Consider the following 14,625-nt stretch of genomic DNA (forward strand, 5'->3'; position numbering starts at 1 on the left):
CAACATTCATAGGAACTCATTTTAATAATTTTCACACATAACATACATGGCACAAGTTAAATAAAAGAAGAGAAAATCAAAACTATTCGAAACACCAACAAACTCTGTATGATATTTATGCGAAATCTACGTCACTGCATGCCATGACCACTGTATTGCTAAAAGTCGCGTTTTGGCGGCATATTTGAATATTGCATTTCCTTTTCCGATTTTTTAATAAAATAGCTTAAATAAAGAGAGATAAGTATTTTTTTAGGGCTCCTTATAAACAAATAAATACCCTCAGATAGTTTTCAGAACTTTGTCAAATAGGCTATTTGACAAAGTTCTGAAAACTATCTGAGGGCTATTGAATAGCCTATTGTAATTAGTAATTAAAATAAACTCAGGTCCTCGCAAACATAGGTATAAAGTCATGTTTTTAAATCTGAGCTGACATTACGTAATAAATTTGGGATTAATCTTTTAGTCGATGAGCTTGCAACTTGTCACTCTTTAAATCTCAATACATACATACATATGGTCACGTCTATATCTATCTCGTCGTCTATATCTAGAGCCAAAAGACTGAATGGCCACGTTTAGCTATTTAGCTTAATGATAGAATTGAGATTCAAATAGCGACAGGTTGCTAGCCCATCGTCTAAAAAAGAATCCCAAGTTTGTAAGCCTATCCCTTTGTTGCCTTTTACGACATCCAAGGGTAAGAGATGAAGTGGTCCTATTCTTTTTTGTATTGGTGCCGGGGACCACACGGCACAATTCAATCATTAAGCCAAACAGGTGAACGTGGTCTATTGGTCTTTTCGACACTGTTGGGTCTATCTTCCCCGCAAGGGATATAGACGTGATGATCTGTATGTATGTGTGTGCTTAAAAATATTTTCTATTTTATCTGTTACTTTTACAAAATGGCCGTGCTAATATGAGAACCCTGTTCCGGTTTTTGTTTCCCCTCTGGCCCCGCTGCCGTCAGTGTAGTGTATCGTTCACCGCAAGAGAAAAACGGGAAAAAATATAGTAATTTGCTGGTCCTATTACTTAATTCCCTTCCAACAAGTAAGTGCATGATCAGGTCTATCGAGTGAATACGATTTAATGTGTTTATTGTAATGTGTTTATTAGTACTAATAAAATTTCTTAAAATCTGTGACTGTGACGCATAGAAGGAGTGCCCATTTCAGCAGCCATTTTGCTTGTGCCGGCGACACATTTCGCGGCGCGGTTAACTATTTTACAAAATTTCTATCGAGTTTAGTCAATGATATAAATTTACTGTTCGTAATTTTTCTTTCTAAACTAAATTTGTACACCCCATCAGACCAGTTGTCTTGAATCTCGTGAGTATTGAAAATTAATCTTTTTTTCTCATTGAATTTCCTTCAATGATGCCAATGATTGTATTTCAGTAATAAATATTGTTCATAAAGACACCTATCCTAGCAAGTCTCTTTGGTCTCAACGATAATTCGTTAACATGAGAAAATGCGTGGGTTAGTAGAATATTCGCCTACCTTTACGTAGAGTTAACGAGCGTTCACTCTTGTGCGTCGTAATTTTGTCTCGCGTAGCTAAGCCGTTATCTCGGTCGATAATGATAATATCAAAAGGCATCCTAATTTAAGGCACCTAAATTAAGTTAATTTCTTAATCATATTACCATATATTCCCTTTTCGCACATGACTCAATTTTCGTTGTGTAACTCTCAATTGGGCAGGGCTCTCGGAGAAGTCTTAACCAATAAGTAATAAGTTACCAATTTAACGTTGGAGTGCCACGGCCGTGATATCGTAATGCCATTCAATGTAATGGACACGTGCGTGACATTGAATTTGCGGAGTTCTGTTCTTTGTAGATATATTATTTCTTTAAAATTTTCATATTAAACAACAATTTAAATTGCAGCCTCATAGCGGTAATAGTACCTATCAGTTCATGATTATCTGATGAATACTTAGGTAGTCTAGAACACTAGATCATAAGCTGCAATTGTTTCTTGACTTTCAATAATTTATAAGTATATTTTTTAACATTGAACAAAGGTAAAAGTAATTCTGAATTTAGAACACAACCGAGTCCACACCCAATGTAGGTACCTACCTCTACCAACCTGTAGTTTCATCACTCTTTATTGATGAACCATCCTTAACCTCTCTTTATAACCTTTGTTCCTTATTTCTTTCCACCGTTTGAAATTGGTATGGGCCTCAAAAACCTTATCATTTTTCATTTCTTTTAAAATTTCTTCTATAAAATAAATATTATGATTAAATAATATTTCTATTAAAATATACCTACAAAGGAAGTTAGGGAACATATTAGGTACTTATTTGGTTTCCAGAAAAGCAAAATAGCAAAAGCAAGTAGGTACTTACCTACCTACTAAAACTGGTGCAACAAGACTTCATATTGGTGTGAAACTTTTCAAATTGTTTCATGTTATTTTGAAAAATTAAAATTTATTAATGACGTAACACATTATGATGTTGGTACATATATCTACATCAATATTTTATTTGCTTACTGATATTGGTACTGTAACTTACATAATCAATATGTAAAGTTCACATGTTATATCCATTCTCAGAATAGAACTTTTATCCGTTCCAAATTCCAAATGTCATGTTTTATGTGTGAATCTAAATAGTGAATCTTTTTATTAATTTCATACCTATTTAGTTATTTTTTTATGGGAGAAAATGTTATATGTCAAGTACTTAACAAATTCTGAAATTGATCTTAAAATTTCTTTAATTACTTAAGATCATTGGAATCATAAGGTCTAGTAGGTATCTATAAATAATATTTTTTACTGGACCTAATTACAAAAGCTTCATTAATTTATGCTATATCAATGAAAGGTATACCTATATCTAAATCATCCATTTTAATCTTTAGCTCTTACAACTGCTTTAAATGCTGATGTAGGCAGACATATGTTTTAGGGTTTCATTAGCCCAATTTTTCATGGTTCTGAGTCAAATGCCAGTCACAAAATAAAATCTTAAGATGTACATACCTTCTAGATGCAGACATTTTTGTCAATATTGAGTGCTTATTAAGTAAAGTTTTTTAATGAGCAAGAAATAATTCTTCGTCTTTTTGGAATCTCAATTTGTAATCCATCCTGCCAAACATAGCCTCTGGAGTCTTTGTAGGTATCTATTGGCTCTATCCAGTAAGGGATAAAACATATTTATGGTTATGTTGTTTATCTGAATAAGTGTGGGCAATGGCACAAGAAAAATTGAATAAGGGTTACCTATCATTCCTATTTATCCTTATTTATGCACATTAACATTATATTTATAATGTATTAATGCATAGCAATAAGAGGGCGCACCACGGGCTCCTGTCTAGAGGTGAGGATTAAAACCAGGAGGAAGAAAAATAAATGTATAGTAGTATTGATGCATATGAGAGCTTAGCAACAGGGGATGGCCGTACTATGTAGGTATATAGGTAGCGATAAGGGTAGCGTGAGGTAGGCGCCGGGCCGACGGGCGCGGTGCACGCGGGCGGGTGGGAGTTAGGGTGCGGGGTGTGTGCAAGCGTCGCGCTGGTCGTATTTCGTCTGGAGTGTTTATCCCGCGTCGGCGGATCAATACCGGTGGCGCAGTGGCGGTGACCAAGCGGCGGCGCGGCTATTCGGCGCGTGCCTAGCCAGCAGTTGCTAGAGTCTGTGAGATGCTGTCAATCCGATCGGACGCCGCGTCGATGTCGCGTTTGGCGTGAGGGTTGCTCTTTGAGCTACATTAAATTTTCACTTTGCGCCATTGCGCTCGTGAGCCTCGAATTAAGGTGCGCCGTTTTTCATGATGAAATTTTACCCAAATAGTATTCGCTTTGGTGAATGTGACGCCTACGATTAGTCTTTCTGACGAAACCAGCATTTTGGTTTGGTATTTGCAGACGAGAGTGGGTACATGATCCGTGCATTGTTGTTTATTTCAGGGGCATCAGTAAAAAAAACCTCTATTATCGTCCACGATGTCCGTCGACAAAGAGGAACTGGTGCAACGCGCCAAACTAGCAGAGCAAGCCGAACGTTATGATGATATGGCGGCTGCGATGAAAGAAGTCACGGAAACCGGTGTTGAACTCAGCAACGAAGAAAGAAACCTTCTTTCAGTTGCTTACAAGAATGTGGTGGGCGCAAGACGGTCGTCATGGCGTGTCATTTCCTCTATTGAACAGAAAACCGAGGGTTCAGAAAGAAAACAACAGATGGCAAAAGAATATAGGGTTAAGGTAGAAAAGGAGCTCAGAGAAATCTGCTACGATGTTTTGGTAAGATTTTTTTGAAATCTTTACATGATTAAGATTTAACATTTCATAAGTATGACGCCGACAACGCCAGTAGTCTACTACCTACGCAGGTGACGTCATTCGACGGTGATCGTCGTTTATTTGAGGGATGATGCAAGCACATGGTAATTCCTTGATGGTGATTTTGTTTTGCTGATGAAGGGCGTTAGTTTTATAACACGTGAGAACATGCAGGGGCGCGGTGCGGCGTTTTCATGGGAGGGGGCGTGTGACGTAGTGCGCCGCGTCACTGCGCGCGCTCTATCCCGTCTTCGTTCGTTGCCCTGTCTCCTGATATTATATGCTCATAATTAATTTTATTTGAATTTCATTTACTAGTACTTAATTTTCGACATATTTAACTTCCAAAACAATTTAATTCACTTTAATAATCTATTTGTTTTTTTTTTCAGGGTTTACTCGACAAGCACCTTATTCCTAAAGCTAGTAATCCAGAAAGTAAAGTATTTTACCTTAAAATGAAGGGTGACTATTACAGGTACCTCGCAGAAGTGGCCACAGGAGACACCAGAAATTGTGAGTATTTAGGATATAGGTTTATTTTATGTTACTAAACATTGTTAAAATCTTTTTAATTTTTCCAATTATATATCTTTTTACTACTGTGATTTTGATTAATAGTTATTAGCAATTTTATATTGAATTTGTGTATTTGTGTATTGTATGTAAATTTTATAAGCAAATATTTTTAACATACCTTTATATTACAGCTGTTGTAGAGGACTCACAGAAAGCATACCAAGATGCTTTTGAAATCAGCAAGGCTAAAATGCAACCCACACACCCAATCAGGCTGGGTTTGGCGTTAAATTTCTCCGTCTTCTATTATGAGATTTTAAATTCGCCAGATAAAGCGTGTCAGCTCGCCAAACAGGTCAATAATTGTGTCAGTTATGCCTAGGCTCTGCGCTGGCTGGCACGAGAGTATGGTCATTGCTCCGCGTAATAATTTGTCGTCGCTTGTCCCCAGCCGTCGTGGAGGACTCGCAGAAAGCCTACCAGGAGGCGTTTGACATCGCTAAGGCCAAAATGCAACCAACTCACCCCATCAGACTTGGTCTAGCGCTCAACTTTTCCGTCTTTTATTACGAGATTATCAACTCCCCTGCGCGAGCGTGCCATTTAGCCAAACAGGTTCTGAGTTGCACAATTGGTCTGCAGTGTGCTGATGTTTAAACTGAATTCTCTACTAATTCTTTCATTTGCAAAAGTTGCATGAAGAATAAATATTATCAAAGTATATAGGCAACATTATCTTTACTAATAGATATTTAGCATGACCAAGCGATTAACCTTCTAATCCTCGATCCAGCCAGCATCAGAGTGTTTTAACTTACTGTTTTCATTATAAAAATATTAAATGTGTTTTTTAAGTTTGATTTATGATCATAATACCAAATAAGAAAAATGACTTTCATATTTTGAATTGCAGGCGTTTGATGATGCGATCGCAGAATTAGACACATTGAACGAAGACTCTTACAAAGACTCTACACTGATCATGCAATTGCTAAGAGACAATCTGACGCTCTGGACGTCGGACACGCAGGGCGACGGTGACGAGCCGGCCGAGGGCGGCGACAACTAGGCGCCCCCTCCACCACGCATTTGTTCTCATCGGTGTTTTATAAGAAAACGAGTAACATTCGAGAACGTCGCGCGGCGCCGGTCACCAGCCGCTGTTGCGAGCCGTCGCTTGTAAAAAATGTTAAACATGTCGTTCGCAGCGGACCTTCACGTTCCGTCTAAAATTAAATGTTATGTGTCATCTTTGACGGTTTTTGTATTTCTGTATTTACACTGGATTACAGATATCGAGCTGACCTGATGGATATAAATATTTATAACTTAAGTTATTAAAATTACGGTTTCTTAAGTTAAAAGTGTTTTCCTTTCATAATTAGATTCTATTCTACAGCCTGGTCGGCCCCAAAGTAACATTCCTTTCGCCGCATGTCCGCAGTGAAATGGAGATCATGATGGTGAATATTGTTTTTTTAAAGTATAGAATTATATAATCAGAATTTGTTAAAGTGCGCCCAAATATCTATGAAATATAGATTTTCGTAAATAATACATAACCCACAATCTGTAATGGCTGTATCAAATAGGGCACAAAAAACTTGTTAGTGTCTTGATGTGGTTTTGTGATGTCCTGTAAATTTTTTGAATATTGTCTACCAAGAAAACGTATTGTTGACATTGACATTAACCATTTTGTTGTGCCCATCACATTATAATAGCATTCTGAATTTCAGGCATTTATTAGCAAAATAGTTTTTGTGATGGACAAATTAATATTGTAACATTTCTGCTGCATTTTATCAGCCATTAATCTATTATATTTTTCATGTTTTCACCAATAAACTTTTGTATTAAATACAATTTTTAGTTTTAGAATCAATATTTAAATAAACCGCCACCAATTAACCCCAACAAGATGTTTATCTAAATCTGCTAATACCAGAATAACCAAAATATTCGGGAAATACCTACTTCATGAGAAATTCCAGTTCCTTTTAACAACAGTATTTTCAGATTGAGAAAACCCGGTCCCGTTGTTTATTATCTTTTCCCTCCAACTTTAATGAAGAATTTTGTTCAAAGATCTAAAGACTTGTCACACATTTCTACATGGAATTGAGGAAAAACTCGCTCATGGGTGGGACTACATTTATGTCCGATTCCGGTCCCTATTTTAAGGTTGAAATTGGTATAGGTAAGGTATCTAGGATACCCAGACGTAATAATGGCTCAAATTGCAAAAAATGCGCGATAGGTAGGTTAGGCCCGTAACGAGTAATATTTTACATTGTCTTACATAAATATGTAATTATTTAGATTTTTCTTTACTTCCTAAAGTTCAGTATAGGTACCTAACCAAAGAATATCTGAAAAACTATTGAATAGGTAATTGGATTCACTCCTGTTTTCTAATGTGACAAAACATTTTTCAAGAGCAGTTTCTTTGAATAAAAATTACCGTAAAAACTGTAATCGCTTCCTTGTTACAATAATTTGTAGTTTTGAAAAAATATGTATGTATATATATACCTACCTACCTATATTGGTTCTTAAGTCGGAACTGGAAACCTTACCTAACTGGGGAAAGAAACTTTTTTAGAACCGATTTGCGGGGTTTGAAGTCTTATATGTTACTAGCTTTTATCCGCAGCTTCGCCCGCGCGAATTTACACCATCACCTATAAAAAAATATTAAAATACAGGTAGATACATATAACTATTCGCAAACACCACGGAAACTAGTTTTTACCGGGATGAAATGTACCCTATCTCGTACAGAGTACAGACAGACTTTGAATTTTATAAACTCATAATTTCAAGTTGGTTCAGTAGATAACAAACAAACGAACATTTTACTTTCGCATTTATTAGCTGCTTGGCTTTATGATAGAATTGAGATTCAAATAGTGACAGGTTGGTAGCCCATCGCCTAAAACGCCCGTGTGCACCTACATAAAATATTTCAAATTTAATGGCCTTATAGCCTGAATAATAAAAGTACCTATAGTGCTGATTTAAACTAAACATTATTTATTTATTTCGGTTACATTTGCTATCGAAAACCGAATAAATTTTATGTCGGTTGTATTGGGCAAGGTTCAAGAATTTGAATAGTTATTCCCTCGCCGTTAAGAGCATCAGTTAGTAGTTACTAACTGATGCTCTTAACGGCGAGGGAAAACATTGGATCACGGTTACACATACAGGTTCCCCTGTAAAGAATGCCCAGCTCAGATGGGTGTCGCTTGTTTTAAAAACCTGACTGATCCTCTCCATCATACACGTTACAAAGGCAACCATTTCTTGCAGAGACACCTTTTTGACATCATCCTTTTTGCATACGCAGCGCATAAATCCTTGACCTTTTCCTGTGGCTGCTTCCTTAGCAACAGTTCTCAAAGGTAAATTTGTAATTAAGTAATACATGGTTACATACCTGTAATATAATTTTAACTGGAACAGTTTTAACTGGCTCTCTTTGGAAAAACGCGTGTTGTCTAGTAAGAACTAGTTTTAACTGATATTTAATTTTGAGCATCAGTTAATTCTAGTTTTAACAAAGGCATTTAGTAAAAACTAGTTCTAACTGGGGAAAACGCGTTCTATCTAAAAACTAGTTTTAACTGTAACATATATAAATCGATGATTCATGTCACAATCTTTACATAATAATAAAACAGTAAAAATATTTTGTCTGTACATTTAGTATTTTTGACTGAAATGGGTAGAGGAACACTTAAAATGAATAATAGAAAGCAAAAATATATATATATTTTTTTCTATTATTCATTGATTTTTTATCTCCGAAAGTTCTAAACCGATTTACTTGAAACTTTCACCAGTTGCTTTGTTTTAACTCAGAAGAACATTAAAGTTTGTTTCATCAAAATCGGTTCACTAAAAAAAGTTATCGACATTTGAATGAACTCAAGGCATGAGTTTGCCTGCAAATAAGTTACGAAATTTAAAATTTTAAGTCATTTATCATTGTACGACAGCATAATACCTATAACATAATATAAGAGAAAATCAGTTTGATAATATTTTGGTTTTGCCGCACATATCACGTAAAAAGATTTTTGGTTTGTTAGTCTACTTTAGTACCGTGTGGTTCCGGCACCAATACAAAAAGAATAGGACCATTTCATCGCTTTCCCATGGATGTCGTAAAAGGCGACTAAGGGTTAGGCTTACAAACTTGGGATTATTTTTTTAGGCGATGGGCTAGCAACCTGTCACTATTTGAATCTCAATTCTATCATTAAGCCAAATAGCTGAGCGTGGCCTATCAGTCTTTTCAAGCCTGTTGGCTCTGTCTACCCCGCAAGAGATATAGACGTGACCATATATATGTTTGTAGTCTATTTTAATTTCGACACCACAGCGGTCTTGATGGTCCAGTGGTTGGCGCGTGAGACTGAAGTTGGCGGTCTATGTTCAAGTCCCAACAAAAACAAAATATTTTTTTTTGTGTTGTTGAGTATTTTATTTAAAAATATCTAAAAATCAAAATACTACATATAATAAAACGGTAAAAATATTTTGTCTGTACATTTAATATTTTGACTGAAAGGGATAGATAATTTTTTTTTACATTTTTTTGTATGTCTGTCTGTATCTGACTGTATGATCAAGATTCAACTCGAAATATACGAGGACAAAGACGCGGGCAACAGCTAGTATGTAATAAACGAATATAAATACTTGAGCATTCGACAACTTCTGTGGCGCAGCGGTAATGCGCTTGTCTGTGAAACCGGAGGTCCCGGGTTCGAATCCCGGCCAGGGCATGAGGAGAAACGAACTTTCTCTGATTGGCCTGGGTCTTGGATGTTTATCTATATAAGTATTTATTATAATAGATCTATAGTATCGTTGAGTTAGTATCTCTTAACACAAGTGTCGAACTTACTACGAGGCTAACTCAATCTGTGTAATTTGTCCCGTATATATTTATTTATTTTGGACTAGCACTGTGGTTGCTATCACGTAAATATCTATAAAGTATATTATTTACGATAACTATGTATTATCCAAAGTATTCAGTTCTTTTGCTTTGTTAACGTCAAAGCACAAGATCTGAATGGGAGTTAAAAATATTTCACTAATTTATTAGGTCAATATGATCCTAGTTTAAGAGTCAATTAAGTACATAGGGTAAGTACCTACTCTTATTGCTTTAAATAAGAATGTTTAAATGGTTTATGTATAAACATGAAATAAATTAATAAAAATATATTTATTAGTGAATATAGGTAGGTACTTATAGGCAACGAAAATAAAAAAAAACTGATTTATAATGAACTACCTAATTTAGCTATCATGCCTTACTTAAGAAATATTTTTGAATAAAACAAATTTCAAGATTGTTTACCTACCAAAACAAATGTAAATGACATAACCTTAGACATGCAAAGGTACCTAGTTAATTTAATCTGTTCAGTCTAGATTACATAATAGATGATAGATTTTTAAATTAATTGTAATAGGTACCTTTATATATATATTTATGGTAGATACAACATACCTTTAAAAACAATATATTTTATACTTTTAAAAACAATATTTATAGTCATTTTTATACATATGTACTCTACATTTCTAGATAGAAATTACCCACCCCATCCGACCTAGATAGGTGGTGTGGGATACACTATAAAAACATAGGTAGCTAACACAACACAGTCATACCTAAGTAACTATTTAAATTCACACGTTTCTGAAATTCTTTTCAAAATTTCTAGCACATAATATAATTTTCGGGCGAGGAAGAAATAAGAAACATAAAATAGGTCGCACAGTAGTTGCAAGATACGCGGCACCACTACTAATTAAACTTATGACTGCGGTTTCATAAGTTTTAGGTATCCAATCAATTGGCGATATTTCGCGTTCATTTCCGTTGTTAGATAATGAGTAAACATGATACACGGATGTAACTGATCGCGGGACACAGAGAACACCATAAGTCACTATTATCCAGAGAGATAATTTCAAAGCCGCAATGGAATCACGGTTCCATATTTCGAAAAATAATTTCTTATTTCTTAATTTTATTATAATTAATGTACAAGTGACACTCATTATAACAATTGGTAAAATTAATTCGAAGACTGCGAGCAAAGTGTGCATATTTATTAGGTGATTAGTATCTACGGATGTGCATTGAAAGTGATCACGATCGACGTGAATTACTGTGGAGAGTACAAATTCTGGTATACTCAGAGATACGGCCAGCACCCAAACAAAAATAGTAGGTGGTGCGACTGGGACATGGGTGTCTGAGAGTCGATAGTCTACATTCATAGTTCGAGGTGGCGTCGAGGAGTCACTTTTTGCTACCAGACTATGTCTGGATGTTCTAATTTCGTCGTCCTCGTCCTGAAAATTTTTTTTATTCCTTTTTATGGCTGCCTTTTCTTCCATATTGATTGTCGCCAGTGTGTGCAAGGCAATTGCTACTATCAAGTATGAAGACGCCGTTGATGCCAATACGCGGAAACCTCGAAAGGCTGAACAAGCACCATAGCCGAATGGCCAATTCTTGACATTGGTGGACCACAGCTCAGGCGTCAAAGATGCTCCAATTAGAAATAGGTCTGCGATAGCCAACTGTATAACAATGGAATACACGCCTGTAAACAAAACACAATTATAAGTTCTTAGGGCTTTCTTTTTTATTTTATATTAGCAGCTGGGAATTATATCCCATCGTCTTAAACACTGTCGGCTAAAGCTTTTCGTTTGCACATTATGCTTGTGTGGATGCCAGCTTCATATGCACTACGCATTTAACATTCGAGTTATTGCTATTTGTAAATAAGTATTTTTTTTCTATTTCCTTCGATAAATAAAGAAAAAATGTCTTGTACAAAAATACTTTTTGACGTTTTGCAAATAGTATCTGCAATTAAATTTGTTCTCTTAGTAATGTTACGGATCTTATTAATAAAAATAGTAAAAGCGCTGACCCCCCTGTATTGCTCTTGAGAGGGGGTGGGGGAAGAAATTTAAAATATACACCAGATTTTAAGTTGGACTAAGCCTAACATCCGTAAAAACGAATTCAAATCGGAGCAATAGTTTCCGAGTTTTGCGATTACAGACATACGTACAGATAGGTAGAATATATTTAAGGATATTAAACAACAAGTACCCAATAAAAACTCAACAGAACTGTTTACTAGAGTCCGCCCGCCCGGTACCTAAATGGTAGAGTTATTTAAAAGTACAAAATCATCCCCTTGGCATTAGTCCAACTTGCATTTTTAGGAAAATAATAGTTACTGCGAATTCTCTTAAATATTCTAAAGTACCTATATCTAAAGTATTTACCTACGGAGTATTGACCTATTTTAAATAAACTTCTTAGATACCTACTACTTACGACGACGTATAAATACATACAGAACTGACGACAAGAAAGTCAAATAAACATAGTAACGTCTTTGGCCCTAGCGGGGTCGACAGAACCAACAGTCTTCAAAGGAACGTTACTACGTTACTAACGTTCAGCTGTAGGTATGGGCTTTGATGGACCACATTATGTATGTATATAAAAATTGATAGAATGCAGTAGTGAAATAAGTCGTCGTACTTAGTTATTTGAACGTATGTATTTTGAAAATATTAACCTATTCGGGAGAAAAGCTGTCACACTCCATGTTTATTCCCGATAAATTCAATTTTACACAAGTTCATGCTTACTTTGTTGTCTCTCTTAGTATACTGGACTCGAGTAACGAGTCAAACTAAGTTCTAAGGACCAAAATAACAATCTGTAAATTCGCCTACCGTTTCTTGCCGCCTTAAGAAGTGCTCCTACAAGCGTGCAATTAGTAACAGCAGCAGTGCCTCCGACGCACGCTATATAAACAGCAAGGGCCAGCGTAGGGACGAGCGGCTCGGAGGACTCCGGCGGCGGTTGGGGCATGGCGAGCGAGCGTCGTCGGCGCCGGAGGGACGTATCGGGATCAATGACTCTCGGACACTGCGTCACCCGCGTTCTCCGCCGCCGTTCCTTGTCTTGGTTTTTTTTTCAATGATGATTCACCGCCTCAACATGTGCACACGCGTATAGTCTGTACTGTATCTTTTTACCCATTTATTTTGCGTTTATAATTCTCTAACTAATTTTTGCCACGGAACTTGTGGTCGTTGCTTGCAGGTCGTGCTTCCAATATGTGAGGATGCGTACGAATGATTAATAGATAGCTTACTAAAATATTATACATAGAAGGACTTTGTAGCTGTTTTGCTCATTATTATTCAGAAGGTGTTGTATTACTACCGGCCGAGGGTACCGAAGGCTGCATTGAAGTGGTCGTTTGCAAACTAAATTGGCGAGTTTCTAAAACCAGGGCAAAATAATACTATTCATTTATCACATTTAAATACTTTATTTTAACACTTATTCGATCTATGAAGGGCCAACCTCGTAGTCGAGTAGACGTAGTTACTTAGTCACGGTTGCATCCTCTTTAATCTGAAAAGGAACTCAGTGTCGTCCGGGCCGTATTGGAGCCGTATCACGATCCTTCGATCCTTGCGTGAATATCGAGTTATCCTGTCGGACCCTGAGAACCTGCAGTGCAGCTAGAACATAGTTGGTTTGTATTAGCCACAGCAGGTTATCAGCCATTATAAAACTTGCTAAATAAATTATCCAATAATTATTTAGGTAGGTACTTAATAGAAAAAAATCATTGGTTTTTGTCAAACTAAACAAAGCCTGGTCAAATCATTGGTAGTATTTCCCCGAAATTGCAGCGAGGTGTTAGTCATCAATCCTCAATGTGGGAAATACAAAGAATATTTTGAAGGGATATCTTACCGTTATTCACAATTCATTCACAGCACTGCTTTTGAAAACTTTGTACCTACTGTCGTCAGTTACGGTTTATTAATTAACAGTTCTGTCTTTTTGGGCACCGTACCTACAATGTTAAACGGGATCCTATTACTGTGGATCCGCTGTCCGTTAGTCACCAGTCTCATGATAGTTGCAATTTGTCGGTTTTTTTTTATTTGATCCTTTTATGCAGATGTTAAGCTCTAATCACGTAAGTACGTTTACGTGATTAGAACTTAACATCTGCTCTCTTTGTCTTTATACGCTGCTGACTGTACCTACAGGTTTTTACTAGTCACTTATGTCGTTAAATGCGTATAGTGGCTATCCCTTCTCCGTGTGAGAAGAGACCTTTTCCATATATATGTATAATGCAGATTAACTGAATTGCTGAGCTGAGATTATTCGCATTTATGCACAGACCTTAACCTTTCTATGGGACCACACGGACACTCTACTCCTTTGAATCCAAAAATATTTTTTCAAATTTGATTATAAATACCGATGATATGAATGAACATACATAAAAAAATATGGTCAAATTGAGAACCTCCTCCATTTTTGAAGTCGGTAAACAAATTCGCTCGTCTTATAATAAGTACTTACACTAACTGCAAAAGAAAAAAAAATGAAGAATTTGTGATCTTTATGTTAAAAACATAATGTAACATTTAGTTTGTAAGACTACCGACATTATCAGACCAAGTAGGCGTAACTTTTAAACTTAATTCCAATAAATTATTCTTCAGAGAATTGAAAATCGACTTGCTGATGCGCTGATGCGGGTATTGGGTAATTTCTTGATGTGTGTAACTTTTAACTCTTTTATATAAAAACTCCTGAATTTTCGTGAAAATTTGCAGTAATATAGGTAGATTAGACATTGAAATACCATAATAAGTTAAAATCACTAAAGGTT

General features: G+C 36.1%; 2 protein-coding genes across 4 annotated transcripts; one reads left to right on the top strand and one right to left on the bottom strand.

The window, feature by feature from the left end:
- The first annotated feature begins 900 nt into the window (after window positions 1-900).
- LOC106138174 (14-3-3 protein zeta) lies at window positions 901-6,715 on the top strand. 3 transcript variants are annotated; one of them, XM_013339229.2, is made up of 5 exons: window positions 901-1,059; window positions 3,956-4,291; window positions 4,723-4,846; window positions 5,041-5,204; window positions 5,763-6,715. In XM_013339229.2, the coding sequence occupies exons 2-5, from the start codon at window positions 3,992-3,994 to the stop codon at window positions 5,916-5,918; spliced, it is 744 nt and encodes a 247-aa protein (XP_013194683.1). In that variant the 5' UTR covers window positions 901-1,059; window positions 3,956-3,991; the 3' UTR covers window positions 5,919-6,715. The 3 variants fall into 3 exon arrangements, with proteins under 3 accessions (XP_013194683.1, XP_060807060.1, XP_013194685.1); XM_060951077.1 differs by lacking the exon at window positions 5,041-5,204 and adding an exon at window positions 5,301-5,464; XM_013339231.2 differs by lacking the exon at window positions 901-1,059 and adding an exon at window positions 1,182-1,340.
- A 3,735-nt stretch (window positions 6,716-10,450) lies between these two features.
- LOC106138166 (uncharacterized) lies at window positions 10,451-12,829 on the bottom strand. Its single transcript, XM_013339222.2, has 2 exons — window positions 12,650-12,829; window positions 10,451-11,490 (listed from the first exon to the last, which is right to left on the bottom strand). The coding sequence occupies exons 1-2, from the start codon at window positions 12,786-12,788 to the stop codon at window positions 10,565-10,567; spliced, it is 1,065 nt and encodes a 354-aa protein (XP_013194676.2). The 5' UTR covers window positions 12,789-12,829; the 3' UTR covers window positions 10,451-10,564.
- Window positions 12,830-14,625: the final 1,796 nt, after the last annotated feature.

The sequence above is a fragment of the Amyelois transitella genome, chromosome 3 (assembly GCF_032362555.1).
Source record: "Amyelois transitella isolate CPQ chromosome 3, ilAmyTran1.1, whole genome shotgun sequence".
Classification (NCBI taxonomy): Eukaryota; Metazoa; Arthropoda; class Insecta; order Lepidoptera; family Pyralidae; genus Amyelois; species Amyelois transitella.